General features: G+C 43.5%; 1 protein-coding gene across 1 annotated transcript in view; it reads right to left on the reverse strand.

The window, feature by feature from the left end:
* The window catches only part of CFAP61 (cilia and flagella associated protein 61), a 91,982-nt gene that overhangs the window by 65,495 nt on the left and 1,512 nt on the right, over positions 1-24,975 (reverse strand). The window contains exons 2-14 of the mRNA XM_058834905.1: positions 24,427-24,582; positions 23,626-23,776; positions 21,466-21,542; positions 20,959-21,026; positions 19,796-19,937; positions 14,797-14,929; positions 12,690-12,843; positions 8,985-9,076; positions 8,503-8,690; positions 5,376-5,415; positions 4,103-4,242; positions 957-1,083; positions 573-650 (exon numbers count right to left, since the gene is read on the reverse strand). Coding sequence (XP_058690888.1) covers positions 573-650; positions 957-1,083; positions 4,103-4,242; positions 5,376-5,415; positions 8,503-8,690; positions 8,985-9,076; positions 12,690-12,843; positions 14,797-14,929; positions 19,796-19,937; positions 20,959-21,026; positions 21,466-21,542; positions 23,626-23,776; positions 24,427-24,569 — 1,533 coding nt within the window. The 5' untranslated portion in view covers positions 24,570-24,582. The remainder of the gene's footprint in view (positions 1-572; positions 651-956; positions 1,084-4,102; positions 4,243-5,375; positions 5,416-8,502; positions 8,691-8,984; positions 9,077-12,689; positions 12,844-14,796; positions 14,930-19,795; positions 19,938-20,958; positions 21,027-21,465; positions 21,543-23,625; positions 23,777-24,426; positions 24,583-24,975) is intronic.

Consider the following 24,975-nt stretch of genomic DNA (forward strand, 5'->3'; position numbering starts at 1 on the left):
CAAGAGAATTACTCTCAGGAGTGACTGTTCTATTGTAAAAACTCAGCATTAGAACTCTGAACAACCTAAAATCCACCTTTTCAGTCCTAGAAGAATGCCACAAAAGTAAGACTTGGAGAATGTTTACTTGTCTTTTTTTACTCCAGCAAGGAATAGGCTTTTGTTTTCAAGTGCATGATTCACAATCACTTAGACTCCACTGTTGGAAAAAAGTTATGAAAGCAAATCTAGAAGAATTACTGCTCTTTGCAGGATTTGTGACAAAGCTGCTTATTGACTTGGAAAGTAGAAGGCAAAGAGGTGATTAAACACCTATTTAGAGGCAGAATGCCTTTGTGCTAAAGCACAAAAAAGTGCAGGAGGAAAACTTCCAGGACATGGCAGCAGCTCCTCGAAAGTAACAGGATCATTTTTTTTTATCTGTATGTCAATCATTATCTATGAGCAGAGAAATAATCCAGTGGGCATAAACTAGACACTTTGTTAGGCACACGTACAGTGCCAAGCACAAAACTCAACATTAGTGTGAGGACCAAGCACCACAGAGCTCACGGAACACGAAGTGAATTTACCATTTCATCCCTAGTGACAGAAACACCAACGATTTGATCCAAAACTTCTGCTACGAAAGCCTGCACTGGCATCCCATCCTGCAAGGTAAAGGCAACAGATGCACATTTCCTGTTGCAGCAGAATCTCTTTCTAATGGTAACAGTATTCCCCCACAGAGTCCCAGTTAAAACACTCTCCTCTCAGTTGAAGCAGCCCCCTCCCCACCAGGGTGCTGTTTGAGCCAGGTTGTGGCTGGACTCTGGACCACACAGACCTTTCCTCACTGACACTTCAGCTTGGCTACAGCTGCTGCAGGAGTGCTGCAAGCTCAGCCACTGCTTCAGCCCTGCCTTCAGTCCTGATCTCAGGACAGAACTGAACACATGCTAGCAACAAATACTCACTGGATCCCTGCGAGCCTCAGTGAATATCTTTGAGTCGTTCCATATCTTTTCATTCAAGCTAAGAGTTTCAACAAGCATTTTGACACCCTCTAAGTCACTGGTTGTTGCTTTTCTTACATTAAATGACCTAAAAAAGGACAAAAAAAAAAATATTAAAGTTGACTCTGTGACAAAATAAGGACAATTGTCAAACTCAAGACAACACACCCTTGACAAGTACCAACCACACTGTTCAGGAATTGTAACTGATTGCTAAATGACACTTGTTCCAAAGGCAGATATGAATTTATTGCACGGTAATAGCAAAAATCAGAGCATCTACTGGAGACAACTCCAGAATCCTGCTTTATCTGCTATTAAACACCCAGCCCAATCTATGAGCCCAGGTATCACCTGTCTTCAAATGAGTAAAAGTCAGCAATAAAGGGAGGCTAAGAACCATAAAATGAACGTGGAATCTGTAGCTGAACACTGTGGCATATGAGGAAAAGAGCAAGATAAAAACAGGGAAAGGCAAGAAAAAATGAGAAAAGGACAGAGAAAAATAAAAAGGAGCCAGCTGTCATGGTACCAAGTAAAGCAGGAACATCAATTTCTTCGAGAACAAAGTACTAATTTTTGCTTTAAGCATTGGTGCCTCAAGCAGTGACACATGAGGATAAACTTCCATGACTGCAGTGCCTGTGCTAAGCGTGGAGTGGCTGTCAGTACTGACACAGCAGTGACGTGGTACCAGAATGCCAGTGCCACACATGGAACACCTTACCTACAGACAGCAGTGACCTGGCACTTGGCTCATTTACAGACTGTTAGCAAACATCCTACCTACTAGTGAGGAAGAAAATTCACTTCACACCGACTGTCTACAGAGCTGAGGAGCTCTCCCAGTGTCTTTCAAAGGCAGCAACCCCTTCCTGGTTACACACAGCTCATGCAACCAACACTTGTGGAGTGCTGTTTGAGAGGCTGAACCACAGCTTCAGTTCCAAGAAACGAGTTCCTTCACCCACAGATAAAAAGTTGTGATTCACGTAGTATAATTTCTTTATTCCCGTTCTTCTCGCTTTCAATTTAAAAGTGGATGTGCTATTCTTCAGCCTCAGTCACACTGAGAGGCATCTTGTGGAATATCTTGTGGAATATGGGTTTAATGAATAGCACTGCACCTTAAAAAACACAAATCTACCAAGATTCTGGTATGAGAAATTTCACAGCTGAATTCACTGACCATTTTTGAGTGCTGAAAAGCACACATTTGATTACTGAATTACAAACTAATGCTGGCCTTGTAAGCAAGCATCAGCTGAGTTTCCTCAGCCTCTGGCACGTTTCCCCTGTTGACTGCAAGAGCCAGCAGTGCTGAGGACTGCGGCTCACTCTGCCACAGCAGGATTGTGCCCTCCTCAGCCCAGCCATGCCCAGGAGGCAGCTGCGCCTGCAGGGACCTGCATCTCAAACGTGACTAAAACAGAACATGGGAAAAGTTGGAACTGCCTGATCCACCTGCTCCACTGGGAGTATGGAAGAGAAGGAAGGATATCCAAGGTCTGTACTCGTTTCTCTCCCAGCAATGAATTAACTCATTCTAGATGCTCGAGTCCTTTGACTGCTCAGAGACAAGGACACTATTATTATTATTATGCTTTTTAGTGAAAATTGAGGCAAAGTACCCATTAAGAACCTCAGCCTATGCCTTGTCATCTGTTATTTTTTTCTCCTGCACTGTTAAGTAGCAGACTCACAGTTCCATTTGCTGCACTCTTGCTTTTTGTGTACTTAACACTTTTTCTTATTCCTTTTACTACCTGTGCTAATCAGGAGCTCATTTTGTGCCTGTGCCTCTTCTGACTTTGCCCTTTCATGTCTTCGTATTCCCCTCCTCTTACCCTGTTTTTCTTTTAGTCCATTTTCTGTGACTTCCTTTTCACTTCCATGCTTTTGAAAGCCGTAGGTGCAAGTACAATGTGTTGATCTTCCACTTTCACAGATTTTGGTTATTTCCAAGAGAGTATCTGCTGTTGCACCCTGTGGGTTTTGTTCTGCAGAAACTTTCCAAAAGCTTACTCTGGTTTCTCCCAAAGCTTTTCTGACCCTGAACCTCAGTGAGCAGCTATTTTGCCATACTTTCCTGCAAAGCTGCAGGTGGATTAGGAAAATGCTACTGATGATCCTATTTTGTTTTTATGAGAGGACTGGTGTCATTTGGAACATGCACAATGTAATCAGGATGGTAACTTTTTTTTAAAGAGCCTTGATAACAACTTGAATTTTGCCCAAAATTGCAAGAGGACATATGACTCCCACCCCTGCTGGAGGATTACTGAGCAGCTGGACCTGAGATTACCAGGAATTACTCCAGCAGCTCTCTCTCCAGCCAGCTGGATTTTCACTCAGGACCCAGAAGCAAAAAGCTTCTGCCTAGGTCCAAGAGTGGCTGGCCAGTTCCTGCATGAAGTACTTGTGTACCACCAAAGGTGATCAGGTACACAATTAAACCTAGAAGTATTTTGCTAAAACCACACTGTGTATTTAGGTACATTAGGACCAAAACCAAAAAAAGGAAAATCTCTAACTATGCCACAATTTAAGCTTGGTGTTTGGGCCAGAATAGGTTTAATACACAAGTAAAGCACTCATTGCACGTAACAGAGGTCACAGCAAGAAAGGTTTGGTGTTCCAGTTCATTGATATCTCACCCTACAGAAGTGTCCAGAGCATTGCAGAAAGTGAAGGCATAAAATAAATATTCAACACCAAAAGTAAAATAGAAATTATATAGAACAGACACTCAATGACGTTCCTGCTGTGATCTGTATGTCCCAGAAACACATGACTACAGTTCTCTTCAGAAAGCTATAGCATATTTCCAAGAATTAAGCCGACACCAGGCTATCAGGTGCCAGTGTCACACAGCCTGACCTGCATCCCCAAGGCCAAACACAGCACCACATTTCTCTGCTGGCCTTGGCCTACAACCAGGGAACTTGGAGCTGCTGGTCTGTACCGATGTCCATCTTCACTCCCCTCGTTGTACCCACAAATCCCAACTGAATCCTCTCCCTGTGCCTGGGTGTCCCTGAGAGGACATGCCCTACAGGGGCTGGCAGGTGTGTCCCACAGCAGGGCTGTCCCAAAGCACGACTCACGTGAGCAATCCCGCCCGGTGGAACACGTACAGCTCCCGACCCAGCCTGGACGTGCAGGAAGGGACAGCCCGAACAAAGCTCTGGAGCAGAGGGAACTCTGGCACGTGATGTGGCACCAGGATGACACACAAGTCTCTGTCCTGAAAGACATTGGCAGACAGTAAAAGCATTCTCTAAGCTTTACCCAAGGCCAGAACATGGGCTTACACTGCCCACCTCCAAGCACTGCTCTGCCTGGGCACCACCAAGGAACTGACAGCTCTGAAATGGCTTCGTTTTAAGCAAACTATGGGATGAATCTTCCTTACTATGTCTGGTGATTCCATCACAACACTTCATTTCAAAGACTGACATTGCTGGATGAATAAACTATGTAAATTTTAACTGCTTCCTGAGTCTGCTCTCTCTAGGAAATTGCTTTGGTGGTAAGCAGTGTTTCTGAGTGCTGGTTCTTAGGGCCAAACCAGTCTCTGGTACCCAGGGCCTATCTCTAAGGCACACTGTCATGCAGTTATTTGTAACATAACTTTACAACACTCTGGTGTGCATTAACAAAGTCTCAGAAAGTGGACTTTGTTACCTCAGACAGTGATCACACAGGGCATGAGTAAGAAATAGCTACTGCACTCTGAATCCACAGTGCCACTGTTCAGTCTGTAGGCAAATACTATGAATCTCCCTAATACCACTGTTTTTATAGGTGTTAACTCCATCTCCTTTAATAAATTTTGCTCATTTTGTTTTTAATTTAGGTACAGTCTGGATCTGTCCATGGTTTTAAAGAAATCTGAAGCGTTTTATCAACTAGGGAGACTACAAGAGCACGCAGTGCCAGGGAAATGCCTTCACACTGACAAAGAGTAGGTTTAGATTACATGGTATGAAAAAATTCTTCCCTGTGAGGGTGGGAAGTCTCTGGCACAGGTTGCCCAGAGCAGCTGTGGCTGCTCCATTACTGGAAGTATCCAAGGCCAGGTTGGACAAGGCTCAGAGGAACCTGGTCTAGTGGAAGGTGTCCTGCCTATGGCAGGGGTAGAACTAGATGATCTTCAAGTTCCCTTCCAGCCCAAACCTTTGCAGGATTCTAGGACAAACAGAGGACTTAGGTAAGCATTCCATGCAGCCCAGCCAAGGAGGGGAGCAGCTCAGCCCAGGGTAACCAGGCCCAGCACACCCGGGACAGACTGACTGGAGCAGCAGACCCACATCCCCTGGCTGCCAGCTGCACTGCTGTCCCACCACACAAAACAATTCCAACTTCTGTTATACTCACTGGGAAAACGCTGAAAGCATACTGCAAAAAATCCAGTGACCTGCAACCAAGAGCAAATATTGGCAAATAAAGCACATACCAGCATGATCTGATACACTGCCATATTGACATCCCTACAAGTGCAGGAACATTTATTCGGAGCAGATCAGAATATCCCAATAGATCACCAACAATCAACTGCTGATGATGCATGCTGCACAGCAATTTCTGACTTCTAGTGCTGAAAGCATCATTATTAACAAGAATAACCAGGATGTTTGACATAACACATAAGCTCCTCACTAAAAGGGCAGGGGGGAGGAACAAACAAAACATTAGATCTCGTGTTGTTGACTCCAGCCTCTTCAGAAGCCATTCCTGGCCTATCACAGCAGCATTAGTATACAGCAAATATTACTTCAGGTTACAAACAGTTGTTGCTATGTTCCACAGTATTTTCAGCCAGCACCAAGGGCTCTGTGACTGTGCACTCAGGAAAACCTGCCCAGTGTGCTCTGACAGACTAACAGGAACATCAATACTTGGAATTGGTTTTGAACACTTCTTTCCACTTCTCACCCACTGACTTAGAGCTATCCCAGTCTCTTTTCCATGGTGACAGCAAATTGTGACATTTCAGTTTAAAAAGACCTAAGAAATCTCACCAAAGCCCTGCTGTTTCTCCCATGTGTAAGGATATCAAAGAGCTCAAAACCCAGTTAAGCTCAAGTTTCATAAAACACTTTTCCACCACACAAGATGTATCTTTTGAAGAAATTCATACAGATATACATTACCTATAAATACTGATAAATCCTCTCCTCATTTCAGAACTGTAATTAAGCTCCCTTTAATTGCCTCTTTAATAATATTACTTAAAAGAGAAATAATTCCTAATTGCAATATCTATGCTTGAATGTAAACTTAAAGCTGCAAGTACAGATCAGGATCGGGGTATAATATATTCACTTATATAATACATAACTAAGACTAGTCAACAGAATAGCTAATCAGGGGAAAGGAAAATGCCATTGCAACTATATTGTGTTTTAATTTTCTCTCTGGTATCCAGGACCTTGTTGGCAGCAAGGACCACAAGAATTGAGGTGGGAGATTTTTCAGGGGGCTTAGAAAAGTATCAGATATCAACAGACAAGCCAGCAGTTCAGTTCCTTCACATTTCACTCTCAGTGCACTAACAAGCCACGTCTCAGGTCTGGGTTTTAGGAGATGGAAACATTCAGCAGCTTTAGGGGGTAACAAGTCCCAAGGAGCAAACTTCCCTCGGGGCTGAGATGCAATCACACCTACAACTTCAGGCAGCTGCTATTTCTGGGTCTGTGCAGTGCAAGGCCAGCAGGAGCTCCCTCAGGACAAGACTCCAGGCTGCAGCCAGTATCACCTCATGCCCTCCTCTACAGATATTTGCTTTGCTAATACTTCTTGAACAGGCAGGTGAATCAAGCAAAGCCAGACAAGCATACAAGCAAAATGTTCGAAAACACCAAGATCTACAGATTCCTCAACTCTGCATGAGGTAATCTTAGGAAAAGCCTTCAGACAGGAATGCTATCTCCTCCAGATACCCATCTTGGAATCCATACTGCTCTGCAGATATCTCCAGGTAAAAAAGACTGGGAGCACAACATTGAATGATAAAGGCAGTGAGAAATGTCTTGAACAGAAACAACAAATAAAGCACAGAGCTCAGAACAGGGCAAAAAAGGGACAGATCCTTATCCTAAGCAGGAAACTATGAGCAGAGAACTCAAGAAGTCTACAGTCAGATTATTTCCTAGATAAATGTCTATTACAGCTCTGAACTGCTGTTTCAGTATAATGGAGTCATTCCAGAGCAAGCCCCTCTGATATTTTAGAATAAAGCTTTCTTATTCTGCAATAATTATCTTGCTTGAATTTTTACACTAGATTGTCCCTCAACTGTTCCAGAAGAGCCTCTCTGCAGTGCAATTGTTATCAGACATTAGTTGGTCAATGTTTCTAAGTGCACCACAGATCTTCTGGGTTGACTTCCTACATTTCATTAATTAAACTAGCTCTTAATAAACTTCAGCTATGTTACTGGGTATATCACTTGGGAAACATGTACACAAAAGGCAATGTCTTTGCTTTGTTTTGGTAACTTTGGATATTTGCATTTGCAGCAGATTCAGTGTTCAATCCCCTTGGGTAGGTGTCCTCCTTAATCAAGAAACAGCTCAATAAATAGAACCAATTTTCAAGGAATTCTCATTTTTCTTCTCAGTGAAGTTTACTCTTACACATCCTTTAAGCCAGAGAGTTCAGAAGTGGCTACTCACCAATGACTACTACTACAAGTAGACAAATGTTTTTTCTAACTGTAGTACACATGTTCAACTTATCTATCAAATCCTTACTCCTGATGCCTGATGTCTGCAGACATGACATGGGTTTTAAAGTATGGAAGATCCTGGGTATGCCCAGCTGTTTCATCTATTCTGCATCTTCCTTTCTAACAAAAGGAAGATTGAAAAGGGAAAAAAGTTCCTGGAGAAGTTTCTGATGATGTGGTCAAATACAGGTTTGCTCTTCAAGCATGGAGAGAAATTTTGGAAAAAAAAAAAGTCTAAACACCATTTATAGCCTTATTCTAATCCACCAGGATCTAAGAGTGCAAGGTCAGTAGCAGCAACTGTGTTAAGAGAAAATCCCTTTGTCTCTCCCAACTGTACACAATTCCAGAAAATAAAATCATTTTTTTCAGTGGCTGGAGACAGTGTTTAGAATGGGAACATTTAGCTGCAGAGCTAAGAACAGCTTTATTGCCCCATGCAGTGAGATGAGAACTACTGTAACACGTAGGTCCTCTTGCAGCTAGCCAGATTCAGAATGAGTATCTCCATAGAAGGAAGAAGCAGCCTTTTCCCACATTTCTTCCAACGAAAATTAATTCTCGACATTTTCCCCCATAGATCTGTCAGAGCCAGGAAGCTGCAAGAGGAGGTTGAAACAATATTACTGAAAGTCAAAGAAGGAGACAAAAAAGAGGTCAGCAAAAAAATCCCATCTAACCATTGCAGGTGCTGTCACTTTCTGATTTGTCCTGAAAACATAACCTTGACAATGGTTATTAACGGCAAAGCAGTGACTCTTCCTCTACACTTACCTAGTTTCATACTTCTCATTGATAAAGAACAGACGGATACAGAAGACATTTGGGTCTCCTCTGTACACGGGGTGTAAATCCCCCTCCTCATCAGTCTCCAGGAGAGGTGCTGCTGAGCCTTTAGAGCCTGTGCTGCTGACATCACCCACTGGCACTTCAGCCTGGGAAAGGGCCACTGCTCCGTCCTTCTGCAACAATAACAGGGAGGGCTCACTTACAGCACTTGACAAAGTGTTTTCATGAGTTAAGCCCTATCCTTTCTCTCCTTTTCTTCCCACCCTGCTGGCTGCTCGTGGGGAACTGGATGGGCAGACTCACCCTGACCATTAACTCTGACCCCCTCCCTCCAGACCCCAGGCAGAGCAGCTTCCAGCCCACGTCCCACAGGAGGGGATCTCAGCGGTGCTTGCTCATCCTCATCCCTGCCAGCCTTGCTCCACATCAGCTGAGAGCCATGGGCACTGCTGGGGCAGCAGCGTTACCTGCACAGCTGCATCTGCACCAGGAACATGTTCCAGGTCCTGAGAAGAAATGGGCTCTGCCTTTGAACTTGTTTGGTCACTTTCATCTTTATCTGAGTACAGTAAAAGAGAAAGTGCATAAGGTTTTATGACATCAGCTTTACCCTCAGAACCACAGCAACAGCTGGAGTGGGCCAGGCTACCTCTACCAAAAGGTTTCATTTTAACAAGCACAGTTAAAACAGACCCTCCTTGTGTTACTTGGCTGGAGCTTCATTAGACTAATTGATTTCAAAGCAAAAAAAAAATCCAGGGAATTGGTTCTAAAATAAGACCTGAACAAGACAGTTTGGTCTGTGTGTATCCTTATGCCAAATCTTTACCCTGTCTGAACTGAAAAACAGGAGTCAGTGTATTGACTGGTATCTTAAAGCCTGTGTGCTGCTAATTTGCTTTCTGGTGATTACAAGGACAAGCAAGGGCTCTTCATTCTCAGATTAGTTCTCCTAAAAGAACTGAAATCCAGGTTAAATCCCAGTCAAGCCAGAGCTCTTACTGTGCAGTAAGAGACAAGAAATAAGGGTTATAATTCCTTTATAAATTTTACACATTGAACTCTTGAGGTATACGTGTTGCTGCTGAAGAAAACACATCAAGCAAGGACATCCTTGCATTTGGAAGATCCAGTAACATTAAGGAAGTCAAGGTTTCTGAGTTCCAAGAAAAATACAAAATAGGCTTCAGAAAACAACAGAATTCATCCCTTCTCCCTCAGAACTCTGCCTTGGGACACCCACGTAAGCCACATTCACAGACAGAAGCATTTCCTCACACAGTAATGGGCACTTTTTAAAAAAAATACCTCCAAAGTTTAAAATAATTTAGCCAGAAGTATTTAGAAAAATAACTTATGTCAAAACTTGTTTCTCTGCCAATAAAAGAGTGCAGATGCAATGTGCAGGGCAAGAAGAAATGTGGGGGGTAGGAATCACGGGTTCTCTGGGGGTATCACAGATGTGAGCCTTCACAGAAATGATCAAATGTCATCTTGATTAACCAGCTCCATTTCTCATTACCAACAGCCTTGCAGGTGTCAGAAGTTAATTAATACAAGTCTCCTGTTGTCATGTAAATATTGATATGTTGTTTCTGACTTTATAGTAAAATGCAAATCCTCCACCATCCACTCCTGTCAGACATGGCTGCATTGCTGTTTACAGACACGCTGTACACGAGTGATATGAAGAACTGCAATATTGTCACTAAATCACGTAAAGACCACAAACAAAGAAAATTAAAATAATTCTGTGATTGCTGGGTTGTTAGCTGAGGTACAGTCAGCAGGATCAAGAAGCCAGTTCACCATGAGGCCTGATGAAAAGCCCTTGAATCATTCCCACTGCATCATGTTTTCTAGCAACTAATTCATGACACCATATAGAGTAACAACCAAATTACTGTAATTACCCTGAAACCTAAGTGGCATATCAGTACAGACTGTCGTACACTCTTTCATTATTATTCAGCATTACATTTTGAAAGGAAAAAAATATCAACCTGTGGTCTCTACTTAAAAGCTAAAGAGCTTGAAAAAATAACCTTTTTATATTGGAACGTAAAATTACAAAGGAGTGCAGCTTGCATTTTAAAATTTCCAGCCTTCAGATTCCATAAAGCCAAGTCCAGATCTTGTATTGATGTCAGGTCACTGAGCCTGCTCTGCCCTCCCAGCAGGGCACGGTCCAGCAGCAAGTTTTCAATGCAGTCCCTACAGCAGCCTTCATGAACGGGCATGGCTTTGCAATATCCACAAACACAAACTAAATGGGACTAACACCACAACAGATTTCAAGGACGTGGGCTGGCCCTTATGTTGGAAAGGCTTAACATTGGACTACTGGGATGCAACTCTTCTATTCCAAAATGTGCAAAGCTACAACAAAAATTTTAACTATTATTCCGTGATAACAGAATTTATGTGCCTGAGCAGCAAACAGACAACTTTGATATTAGGTTTCTAGTCACTCCTCTAGGAATGGCACCAGAGTCAGGCTCTCATCTTATGGTACTCAAGTTTCTCCTCATATGTCCAAGATCATTAATGACTTGCACTCAAGCTACCTAAAAGTCTATAAATACTTATTTTTCCCCAGAGCTGCCCTTGTCATTCCAAATAAAGAGATACTACTACTTTAAAAAGTCTTACTGAAGGCAACCCACAGGACTGCAACTACTACCAAAACTAATAAAGTTTTTAAATGAAGAGAGAAAAGAAGGGAGACAGATTCACAGGACTGCTAACCATGCTGATTAAAACATTTACAAAAAGCACCCAGACGCCAGATTCTCAAGAAACTGAACTGAACAGCTGCTCATGCTAAATTTTAACACTTAAAACAAGTCCTGTAGATCTCCCAAATGATAAAAAACATGTAACATCTGTATTCTCAAACCCTGGAACCACATACTCACTGAAAAGCTGAGCAGCACAGAATTTGCCACAAAACAGACCTACAGCTTGCAGTCTCTGCAGAAGGAGAGAGGACACCAGAAGCAGGAACAGCCCTGGGATGGGTGAGGCTGGCAGAGAGCCCTGCTGCTCAGTCACCCTGCCCATCCCCTGCTCCAGCAGGGTGACCCAGAGCAGACAGCCCAGGACTGGGCTCGGGCCAGAGCCATCTCTCTCCCTCTTCAGTCTCATTCCTCCTGCTCCCCATGTCTGTCACCTCTTCTGAACTAATGCTCCTGGAGCTGCAGGAGCCCAGGATCTAACAGGAGACAGGCAGCTTCCTCCATCTCCTATGTGCAAGATGCTTCCTTGCAGGGGAGAGGAAGTCCATGGGAGCAGCTACCAGACCTGTTTCTCTCCCTTTTCTGTTCTGTGACTGACAGCTTCGAGGTACCAGCTGGTGACAGCCCTGCAGCTCCCCGGTTGCCTTTTTTGTCTGCTGCTTTGTGTTCAGAAAAGCAGATACGTAACAACCTAATGGTGGAGGGGTTTTTTTCCACTACTGATAATTACTAGATAGCAAATTGTTGCCCTTCTGCACAAAAAGAAAGCCCTTTGACACTGAAAACTAAAGACAACAACTGTAAATCATTCACATGACACTTCTGCTCTACAAACAGGTGACATATCTGTGCTACTGGTTTTTATCACTCACAGGAAGGCGGCTTGCACATGTGTTGCTGTATCACGCTCAATATAAAAGCAGAATAAAGAGACTGTCCCTGATCTCCCAAAATCTTGTAACCCAGGAGACTGCAAACAATAAGCAAAGAGCAGAAGCTGAACCACAAGGAAAAAAGATGACATGAGTCAACAGGACAACATAACAGGCACAGTTAGCCAGCTGCTCAGCTACTGACAGACCTCACCTCACCGCTAGATTCCACAATCACATCTTCCTTTAACAGCACAGCTGTATCTGATAGACAGTGTACCTCACGCCACAGCTTTCTGAAACATGAAGCCCACATTCATCCCACAGCTGGTACAGGCCAGCTCCCCACAAACAACAGCTGCTTCTGAGTCAGAGACTAGGGCTATCAAAATTCCCCCCCTCAATTAAAAAACACCAGGCATCCTACTTCAAATACAGGTATGTTAATTTGTGTTTTCTTGCTAGTAAACCTACATATCCTCTTCCAACCCCCTGCAGAACCTACCCAGATGCTAGACACAAACACACCTTGAATTTATTTAGCACTTTAGAATAGAGATACCTCCTTGAACGCTTGGCTTCCGTGGCACTTTGAGAATATCCTCTGGATGTGGTTTACAGAGTCCATGGAAAGGCCCTAAGTCAAAACACTCTTGAAACAAGGAAATATTCACGTGAGAACATAAGCTCATGAATCCTACAGCAGTGCCATCAACCTGGAAGATAAAAGCCATGTCAGACAAACCTGTCATTCTACATCAGGACAAAGAAAAAGGAAACAAAAAATTTCTGAAATATCAACTTTTATGTTCCATCTGTGAATAATGGAAAATTATAAAGGAACTATTTCAGCAAAAGTCAAAGATCCTCTTTTATTTTTTCTTTTTAACATATGTGTTAGGACCCCTACAATAGATATTCTAATTATTTTTTTTTAGCTATGACTTGCAAGAGTATTAGATTTAGATATTTGGGCCAAATAATGATCTGGAGTTTCAGTAAAACATTTGTTATGGCAAATACACAACATACTTCCAAAAACAGATCATTGTGTTTAAAGTTACAGTGCAGCTGAAGTAGAACCTGCATCCAGTTAGCTGTAATAGTTGACTCATTACTGGACACTGATTTGGACCCAAATTGGGCTTAAACTGAAGAGTGTATTTTATTCTCCTAAGTAATTAACAATTCGAGAAATTAATTATGTATAATATAGGGAGCACCTAATGCAATATGTATTATTTGCAGCACTTTCAAGCTCCACATAATTCTGTGCTCAGAAAAAGTCCATGAGCTAGTGTTAAAACCCAAATGCCCTGTCAAACATGAAAGTGATGGGATCCCTGCAATGCTGGCACCAATGGTACACCGGATGCCTGATTGCTGCTGGAGCTCTCAGCAAGCTGCAGCCCTCAGCAAGACACACACACTGGAACCAGGGAGAGCTGGCATGCTGGAGAGCTTCTGCCTTTAACCTGAGACGAGTCTAGAAGAAGGAAGCTCTTAAATTCTTAGTAGTGTATGCAACTTTCTGGTGAAACACATCATCTTTCCTCCTCGATACACATAATGAAAGCCTTTATAAACCTAATGAAAACTCAAAGGCTGGATTTGTACAGCTGTTTTATCAGGCCATCAGCACTTCAATAAAGACTTTAGAAAGTGTGACGTTTAATTTTTCTGCCCTCAAACAACAAGTGATTGTTTGTTTGCCTTGTTTGCGTAACCAACAAAGCCGGGGCGCCGCGGTTGCCTGGCTGCTGTGTAATTTCAGGCCCAAGGCTCAGCAGAGGCTGATTAACCAATCCATCTACCATATGTGCAAAAAGAGGCTGCCAGCTTCCTTCTCCACAGGGAAAGTTGGCATCCATCACGGTTTGCATGGAGGTGCCTTCCCAAGCCGCCGCGGCAGCTCGGATAAACTGAGGGCCTGGAACACCTTTTGCTGGTCTCACATCCAGCTCTGAACGCGCCACTGCAATGTATTATTTACAGCAATGGCCCTCTGCAATGTGCCATTACACTAATGGTGCATTGTTTCCCATTTGGCTCCCAATGGCAGTGATTACATGTTGCAATCTTACAAAATGATCTGCCACAAAAAGCAGACTTCAGGAATTAAGGAGGTTATATCGCCCAGCAGCTTGCACTGCCATGCACAATTACCAACACATGAAAATCTTAACAGGAATTTTCAGCAGGCTAACTATTACCACTCCTTTCTTATTTAAATTAATTCCTGGCTTTGTCTTCATTTCAGCAAAAAAACTGTTTGAACCAAGAGAAAGAAAAATTATCTACAGGACTTTTAAACTGTGAAAGGATTGCTGCCTTCTCATATGCAGTATTACCTTCCACTGGGAATGAAAAGAAGTCACCTATAACGCAAATGTCTAAAATGACAACATGGCTTCATCAAGATGATCTGTCCAAATTACTTGAAAATAGTCTGCACAAGAACTGGGAATTGCTGCTTCATTTCTGAACTGGAAACATCACTCCTGAGAACAGACACAAACTACATTGACAGGGGCACTGTGTGGGTATAGAGGAAGAATTCTGCCTTCCACAGGAGGGCTGCTGATTTTATTCCCTCAGCTGAAGTGAGCTGTCACACAGGACATCATTAAGGCTACAATCAGACAAAACTGGAGCTCATGAAGACTGACCTCACAAACAGCTGCCTGATTTTCTTCACCTTCACGTTCTATGAGATCAACAAGGAGATATTCACCATAGGTTTCCTTCAGAGTCTCACTTTGAGGCGTCCAGATTAGCATGAGATCATCATAATCTTCCATCCTACAAAAAAGAGATTAGGTAACATCCTAAGGCTCTGCCATTAATAGGCCCAGATACTTCTGTTCCACTCCGTTAACATATGGAAAAATATTACAAATACTTGTTCCAAAGCCTGCACCCACAAATCACTTCACCTATGACACATCCCCAGTGCACACTCAAGTGTCAGCACCAGAGAGACAACCACACCCAAAAGGCAGCAGAACCCACCAAAATCTGCACCGAGCAGTGAAGATGCTTCTTTCCCTAAGAAAATACATGGGAATCCCAGTACAAAAATTCTCCTGCCTCACTCTCTTATGACTGTGGTGGAGCACTCATACAGGTCCCAACCTACATGGATTTTTATTTAAACAGGCAACAGAGACTCCTTCCCACTAGACTTCTATTTATAGCCAGGATCAATGGAACTCTGAATAAGAAAATCCAGCACTTTTACCAGAACAGTGGTAGAATTCAGTCACCCATGCTGAGACTGTGGTACAAAGGTGGGCGGCAAACCAGCTCTAACACTCAACTGCTATCAGTAACATGAAGCCACTTGAGTTTATCTCTTGGAAAAACGCCGGAATTGTGCGGTGCAACCAAGAGCAGCATAGAGGAAACTGGGGCTGCCAGAAGGAACAACTGAAACGAACTGCAGGGGAAACCCTCCCCGCTCCGGGCAGGGAGCAGGCGGCTGTCCCGGCGATCACACCAACACCCGGCACGACCAAACGCCCGTGCTGGACCGTCCCGACGAGCCCGTCCCGGTGACACCGGAGCTGCCGGAGCCTGGAGGAGCCTGCCGCGGTCTCTGCCGCCACCCCGCGGCCCCGCCGGGCACGGCCGCGGCTCCTCCGGCATCTCCCGGGATGGAAAATCCTCCTGCTCGGGCACCGGGACCGGCCCGCGGCTCCTCCGGCATCTCCCGGGATGGATAATCCTCCTGCTCGGACACCGGGACCGGCCCGCGGCTCCTCCGGCATCTCCCGGGATGGATAATCCTCCTGCTCGGACACCGGGACCGGCCCGCGGCTCCTCCGGCATCTCCCGGGATGGATAATCCTCCTGCTCGGACACCGGGACCGGCCCGCGGCTCCTCCGGCATCTCCCGGGATGGAAAATCCTCCTGCTCGGACACCGGGACCGGCCCGCGGCTCCTCCGGCATCTCCCGGGATGGATAATCCTCCTGCTCGGACACCGGGACCGGCCCGCGGCTCCTCCGGCATCTCCCGGGATGGAAAATCCTCCTGCTCGGACACCGGGACCGGCCCAAGACAATAAATAGATTCTCAGTGCCGCTCTTTATGTGTTTCTGGATTTGGCAGGAGCCTTAAAGAAAAGGCAGCTGGGCAAAAGAGGTTGTTCCTCATTGTATCAAACACCGTCTGAGTTCCCAAGCACAGGAGAGGTGGCCAGGGGGGTCTCTGGTGCTTCTCCTGCACTCCAGAATGGATGTGACCACCTTTTCAAGCAAGGCTAGGGACCCCTGGGATTCTGACCCTGTTCCTGCTTTTTATTTTACTCCCCCCCCCCCCCCCCTCAATTAAAATGAGGCTCCAGCAACAATAAAAACTCCATAAAAACTTAGAGTAACTCATTCTTTATCCCTCAAACCAAAATGGTTACCTTCATTTCCTTCACAGGAAGTATCCCAAGGGGAAATTTGCAGTGAGGTTTTCTATTATCTGAACCTCATCACTTAAGCACAACTAATTAGTACAGCAGATCTGTTAATAAGCTATCAAACCTCAAACAAACCAAATGAAGAGGGGTATCAGAATATGACTGTAAGCTAACTGACCCTGTTATTTTGTGGGGTCTGTAGCAGACACACACCTCCTCCAAACACGTCGTGCCAAGTGCTTGGAGTGCCCTGCATCACTCCGCTCTGTGGGACACGGGACAAGGCCACACACAAAGGTGCAGATGGCAACTCCTGGAGACTGACCCTGTGACAGTCAGTGGGACCCTGCACACGCCCATTCATCTCCCTGCACACTACACTGCAGCAACACAACCATTTCAACTTTTTTATTTTGCTTTACTATCTTCCACCAGTACCACAGTATTTTAAAAAGTAAAGAAACCCTCCAAACCCCAGTAAGCTTTCCATTATAAAAACACTACAAAATTCCTCTACTGTGAGAACAAGCACAGAGCTGCAAATCTGACTTTTGCCTACAGGGTACAAACCTAAGAATGGCAGGATCCAGCCAAGACACCAGCAAGAACCTTAAACATCAAAGCTTAGTGGGGGCTGCATTTTGGCACACTGCTGACAGCCCAGGCTTCGGGATGGTTAAACCAACTATCAGTTTACAGCTGCTTTTCCCCTCTGTAAGCAGGGAAGAGGGGACAGAGATTAGGGTAATCGCCTCTCACTGCCCCAGAAGATGTTGCTAGGCAGGTGGCTGCGCTCAGCATCCACAGAGCAGTCTCTAAGGGCTCCACTCACTGTTACTATGGATGCCAGAGAAGCACAGAGGCGAATGCAGAGGGAAGGGAAAGGCAGAGCTCCTTCTGCAAACAGAAATTAGCCTTACCCGTTATCTACTGATAGACAACACTGAAGTATGAATTTTATATCACCACTGTGTAATTTCAGAGGAAAATCAGTTTCCCAGTTAATTTTCTAGTAATAACAAAGCTAAAGAAATTTTTACTTTTTATAACAAAGTACTGAAATCCCAGACAAAATGGTAGCTCTCACCAGGAATATTGCTATGGCCTAAGTGACATTTCCAGTCATGCAAAAGAACGTTTCTATTGACAATATCCAATGGCCATTAAAAAAAAATAGTTTAAACTTTAAAAGAGGACAAATATGATAGTCTGAACCAAGACATATTGAAACACCTTAAATCTTCAGGCATTAACTCACCTACTGATACCTTCTCTGTATAAAAGTCCATTCACTTAGTGATAGGTGGTTGACAACCCAAAAGAAACACTCAAAAAACCTAACAACTGTACAAGTGAGTACAAAAGAGTTTTTTAACACATTGAAATATCCAGAGCTACAGCAGGAAGATGAGAACTGGCAAAGGTCAGGCCTCATTCTTAAAATGCTCAAAAGTCAAGCAACAGGAGGAACACAAGCTGCAGGTTTGCTTCAGACCCATGTGATAAAATTCAATACAGGCAATAAAACACCTCTCAGAGACAGGCTTCTGTCTGAATGCAGCCCAAGCTGGCAGCATCAATCAGCCCATAAACAAACGGCGTGGCTTTACCCAGCAGACACACTCAAGGTGGCATCATCATCCCTGAGCACCGGTCAGTACAGACCACTCACACCACACTCACAGCATGTGATAGTGTCCAAGGAAAATGCTTCTCCCTAAACTCCAGCCCTCACTGCAGGCATCAGAAATGCTAATTTAATCACCACTCTGCTACCTAGCCACAGAGCAACACTTACGACATGCAAAAACACCTCCAGAATAAATCAGAGTTAAATCAAACTACTTCATCATAAAACATTACCCTACCAGCAGTCTTCTCATCGTGAAGAGGACAATAAACCCAAAATTTGATGGATACATGTTCTGTTTCAACCACACTACACTACACACTACAGCATCTCCACAGCAACACCAACAGGAAAATCTCCAGGGCCCTGGGTCAGAAACTCGGCATTTCTCATGTCCTGGCCACAACACTGGCACAGAACACATGTGGCAGGAAAAACCAAGAGTGGCAACAGTCACTGCACAGGTAGACAGAAGCTGCAGGGAAGTGCACGTCTGCCTCCCACACTGCAGGCAGCTGTGCTGAGGGGAAAGAAGAAAAATAATTCAGTTTCACATTTATAACGACACTTATGACTAGGATCCCACAGCAAGACCAAAGCTCTGCTGAAAGCACTGTGTGGGGATGTCATATCTTTGCTCCAAACTGGGCCCAGAAAAAGGTAACACAATGGAAAGAGAATTGTGTTACCCCATGATTTTCTTCAGCTCCTTCAGCAAGGCCAAGGAGGCTGCTGCCCCAAAACACAGTCAAAGCTTAGGCAAGCAGCCCTGTCGCACTCTATTGGGAACGGCGAGAAGCACAACACGGACTCTCTTGTGAGTTGAACAGGAGAGAGTGAGGTTTATTACCCCAGATCATCTTTTATAGACCCATATGCAAAGGTCTGGAAAGGTAAAACCCTTCTGGTCAGTGAACTAACACAGCACCATCATTGGTCAGTGGGGTACACCACCCTCAACCTTCTCTTGCAAGAAAACAAGGAACAGACAAACAGCACCTGCAAGGCTGTGTTCTGTCTCTGAGGATTGTTTTAATTCCTCCTTATGATTTCCCAGGCCACTTTCCCAGGCAAGACTGAGAAAGTTATGCAGCCTGCTTTTCCACAGACACTGTGCTCCCTGCTTGCCTTTAGCATCCATAGAGAACTTCCACAGGAAAAACTGTGCAGAACACAATTACTTTTCATGTCTGAAAGATTACTGGAAGTAGGGATTCTCTGGTCTTATTTACTTCTTTTAGGTAACAGGCTTTGCTATTCAAGCTTTGCTTGACTGTTCAGCATGAGAAAATGAGAAAACTAAAAACATGTTGGAAGAGGCTACAAGAAACCCGGAAACCACATGCACTCCCTAAAATATGCAGTGGTCTAATTCAGCCAGCAGACCACAGAATAAACATCACTGACAGAAAACAGTCTTCCTGCATAGCTAAAGAGTGTTCAAAAAAATATTTCATCTGGTGATGAAATAGAACAAAATCATCACAATCCTAGAACTACCGAGTTTGGTTAGCACAGAAAGTCAGAGCAGTCAAGCTAAGCTCCTGCTGCTGCAAGCCAAAGAAGGGAAATGCTGCAGTTTCCCCCAGGCAGATGTGCTATTAGCAGAAGCGAGGAGCTGCCTTACCTTGCTTGGCGCACGTACAGCTGGGGGTGACACCGATGCCTGGGGCAGACCAGCAAGGTGAAACCTCTCTCCATGCGTGAGCCAGGAACAGGCATCATCCTTTCAAACACATTCCCCATGGCCAGCTCTGAATGACTAAAACCTGGCAGGGGCAACAGAGAATCTTCATTATGCAAGCTTTAAATCAGCAGCAAAACTGTCTGAGGAAAATGGAGTTTCAAAATTAAACCACAAAATGCCCCAAATCTTTTAAATTAGGCAATGAGGCTGAAATGACAGCAGTATAAACATGTGAGAATCCTCACCAAAGTAATCTAATTAATCTAGCATTCCAAATCTGAATGAGCCTCAAAGCAGTCAGAAATCGGTAGAATCCAATCCCTATAAAAATAATACAGACAATTCTCTGTGACTCTGAAGAACCTCTGTCAGCACTCCCAATGCTCAAGGAAAGCTGATGTTGGTTGCCAGGATGGATTTGACAAAACCCTTCATTCAAGCCCTGTTTTCTGTAGTTGACACATCACTATAGTCTTTCAGTGTGACTTGGAACCAACCTGTTTAGAAGCTGGCTTATCAAAAGAGTTCCAGCTCCTTTCTCAGCTCAGTTAAGTGATGCTTGGTTTATTAGTCTGAATTCAGGACCAAAATTCCAAGTCTGGCGCTGTTCTCTGATTAATATGTATATTCTCCACCTTTGTACCTCTGTTCTAAAAGAAATAATCCGAGTTTCCTTCCATCTCTCCAGCAGCCCCTTTGAGTCTCACCAAGGAGTCCTCTTCCAATCTGTACTGGCTTGACTATGTAAGATAAAGTGCCAAATTTCAAATCTCTTGGCTCTATTCAACCAGAAATCTTCACACACTTGTAGAGATTGATTTTTGAGATCTTTACTGTTTTTTTGATGTCCTGTTTCTGGCAAATTTAAAGATTGCAGGGAATGGACAGACTGCTGAATGGCTGCTGGAGTGAGCATGGAACCACAGGTACCTCTTGCACATGGGATCTTCAAAAGAAGATACTTTTAGATCATTTTCCACATGTCTACAAACTGATAACTGTTCTCAGTATTAAAAAAAGAACACCACAACAACCTCACAGGCCATATTTATTAGGTTTGCAATTGCTCTCACTTCAAAAATAAAACAGCATTAAACTCTTACCTAACCTCTCCTCAGATGGTATAAAGAGGAGTATAAACTGCAGTTCTGGTAGTAAGATGAAAGCTCTCCTGGACAAATAACAAACATACTACATATGTATATATAATATTACATATTATAACAAACATTGACCCATCAATGACAGACAGAAGCTAGTTTTTTAATATATACATTTTTTTTTTCTCCAGTGCCTTTAACCTTCTTTCATATTCCAAATGGCTCAACAATTAAAACATCTGTGATAAACAGTATCATGTGAAATTCATCCGGGTAAATTTTTTTGCTGCTTTGACTGTTTTTTCCTACCTCGTTTATTTCATATTTCCCAGTCTTTACATTTCAAACAGCCTCTTGTTTATAGCAGTTTCCCAGTGGTGAGGTATTTAAGATAGCAGGCCTCTGCTGGCAGATCTCTGGCATGGCATCTGGATGAGATGCCTTGACAAACGTGACTTGACAGCAGGAGAGGGCACATGCTTCACTAGCCAAGGCTGCAGAGGAACTCACCTAACAATTTCTTGGGAACATCCAGCTGCATATTCTTCCTTTGCCACAAAGAGATGCACAAAGAGAGTGTTCAAAGGCTACAAAACAAGGAGTGAAAGTCTATACACCATGCAGCTCATGTTTATTCCATCAGCCTAAGTATTAGTATGCATATGCATTTCCAACATACATGATCTGCACTCAAGGAACAACAAAATATACATTAGTGACTTCAAAGCATGTGTGGGTAAAGTTAAGTGACTAAAGTGCTTTATATCATTTTGTACTTCTGCAATATTTTTTCTTTCCACTCAGTTTACTATTGTTTGCCTGCAATATACACTATACATTTCATATTGAACAGCATTAATTCTCGACTGACAACATTCAACCACATTAAACACTCAACATGTGTCTGACAAAGACATTCTTCTTAGGTTTAAAAAAAGCCTCAAACCAAAAGCTCACATGCTTCTCATAATCCTAAAGTGGTTTTTCTTTAAAGATAGTACAAAAATTACAAATTTTAAGATGACATCATTAGACAAATACCAGACAGAGAAACAGGCCAGACTAGCAGACAGCTTTATCTTATGCATCTGCAGTGTACATGGAAAAGCCCTGTGCTGGAATGGTAAGGGCTATTAAATCAGTTATTCTCTGGCATATTTATTAGAAGTGCTGGGTCACTGAAGGTCTGCTGGTAGATAAAAATACTTTAAATGGAAAACCTGAGATCTTCTGAATAGTATTTATTGTTTATATATTGTTTATATTAGATTAAAACGCCATAGCTAGAGGCACCAATAAACTTCAACAATTTAAAAGCAAGAACAATTTCAACAGAGGCTGCAGTACATGGACCAGCATCAGGACAACCAGCTACTGTAGCAAACATCTAAAGACATCCCTAAAAATCAGGCTGTTTGTTTTTTAGAAGCAAAAGGAAGAAACAAAACAAAAGAAGTATTACTGGTTCAGGTCCAAGAGGACACCAAGTAAACCAGACTTGACTGTAACTCTTTCTGAATAGTGCTGGTAACCAGACAATCCAGTAAAGCATCCTCACTTATTCCTTTCTGCACAAGTCAACTCCCACTTCAGACCCTGAAATTACTTCTGTGCTCTAGGGAAAAGACAGGTCAACTAAACTTCACAGAAATCCTATGTTCAGATGAACTCAGTTTTGGAAAGCACACCTGCATGGATTTAACCTGGAGTTTACCAACGACATCTCAAAGTTATACCCCAGAAAACGTTCAGGGCTTCTGCCAATGCAGAAGCACAAAACACTCAACCTTCTACACCTACTTTAGCAAATAAACTATATTCTAGAAAAATAAGAGCTCTGCTGTCTGTTTCAAGGTATTTTTCACTACTGGTTCTGAGCAGTAATTTATTTTTCTTGTCTTTTCTCTGTAGGCCCCTGCAGCAGATCCTATGGAGCCACCAGACAGCCCAAAGGAGGTCAGGGCACAGCAGAACCCCCAGAGCAGCTGCAGCTGTACCCTGAATGAAGTGGCTGTGCCTGCCCACAAAGTGCCACTCCAGGGACAAACAAAGTCCATTACAAAGAAATCCCAGGTCCTTTTTGTACACTCCCTTTGGCTGTTTCCTCCAAGAGCACACGTTTTCAGATGCTGCTTTGGTCAGTTTAGCTCCAAGCCATTGCTTAACATCACAGAAGACCCTGGAGCACTGATGAGCACAATGCCCAGAGGTAACTGCAGCACTGTTTATATTATATAAACATTATATTATATAATTTATATTATAGCACGTGCTGCTATATGAGAGCCTGGAGTTTAACATTTTCTGTATGTTCTCAACAATCACACAGTTCCCAGGTGGGCTCGGTGATGGGGGAGCTTTTGAGTGCTAAACTTGTAAGGGCCTGTTTCAAGTCCGTAGCTCCTACCAGAAATTCACAAGCTCACCCAAGGAGCCTGTGTGAAAGTCACCAGCACACAAAGCAAAGAGCAACAGTCTCCCCACCTGCACCAAACAAGATCACTGCCAAAACAATGAGCCCGTGTCAGCACAAGGGTTTCACCAGGAATCCATCACCTCCTGCATCCCAAATGCCTCAAATCTACCAGAAATAGACTGTAGATGCCCATGTGTATTTCCCATACCTGAGCCTTAAATGAAAACTCAACTAAAATCACACCATTTACTTACAGTGCACTTATTGTTAGCATAGTTTTCATGCAGGAATGCTTCCCATTCAGCCTGATCAGTGATATTCCAATTCGGATAGTCCAGAAAGGCAGCATGGGCTAGAACCTCATTCTTCTCATTGCAGAGTGTCAAAGCAAGATTTGACAATCCTCTACGAAAACAATTTAATTTTGCACAAGTTAAAGAAACTCTACACAGAAAAGTGACTGACTGTGAATTCAGCCTGCTGGAACAGCAAAATTAGTCACATTCAAGAGAGTTCCCAGGATCAGGCCTTAATAAAACTTCATCGTCCACATGCTAACTTGGTATTGTTGCTTCCACAATATTTGTGTTCTAACACTATAAAAATTCAGGTGGATTTTCAAATACTCAACCATATTAGCAAACTTGAGATGCAAGACATTCCCTTCTGTTTATATGTTTCTCAACACATCTCTTTTTTTTCCCCAAAAGAGCTGTTATCTGAGATCTTTGCTATGAAGGGGGAAAAAACCTAAGTGACCCACCAGTATCTGTCTGTGACACAGACTGTCTGCTGATAGTTTTATCAGGTGCTATTCAACAGCATTTCCTCTGAGCTTTAGCAAAAGGAAGCTAGTATAGAATTAAACCTTCCCCACCATGACAGGGACTGAGGTTTGCACAGTCGTGCATGTAACAGACATGAAAGTGAATTTTCTTTCCTTTTTTAGAAAGGGCACAAAAAGTCATTATGTCACACCATGTCAAAGCTCAAATGTTTTCTGCCATTTTAAGTGTGATGGCCTGAAAGGTGATAACCTAAAATACGTTACTTACAAAAGGTAAGTGACATCAATTCTTCCGAAGAGGTCTTCTGTGACAGGGCTGAAGAGGGTGACAATGTCCGGGACATCGTGTGACTCAGTCCTTCTAGCAGTGACCACCTCTGTATTTCCCCTCCAGGAGGTTACTGTGGCCATCCCACAGGCTGCACTGGAACCAAGGAAAACACTTCTGCTCCAGCCATCCCCTGCCCAACACGCTCACATCAGGGGTTCTCACAACTACTCTAAATTGGGGTAGCTCCTGTGGATTTTGGTGCCTGATTCCTGCATACACACAGATAACACACCGCCTGTACAGTGCACACCTGAAATGCAGCAGGCAATCACTCCTATTGTCTGGAAACAGAGGAAATCAATAGTTTTAATAGGCTACAGCTGCTTTCCTATTTATTGATTTGCATGCTAACCAGCTCATCACCAAGAAATTCAAGCTGCAAAGGCTTTCAGTGGGAGGCTCAGCTGTGGGCAGTCAGGGGAAGGAGGCTGGAGGCTCAGCTGCAAACAATCAGGGTAACAAGGTCCCGATTAAACAGCAGCTTCA

This window comes from Poecile atricapillus, chromosome 3, assembly GCF_030490865.1.
Source record: "Poecile atricapillus isolate bPoeAtr1 chromosome 3, bPoeAtr1.hap1, whole genome shotgun sequence".
NCBI lineage: Eukaryota > Metazoa > Chordata > Aves > Passeriformes > Paridae > Poecile > Poecile atricapillus.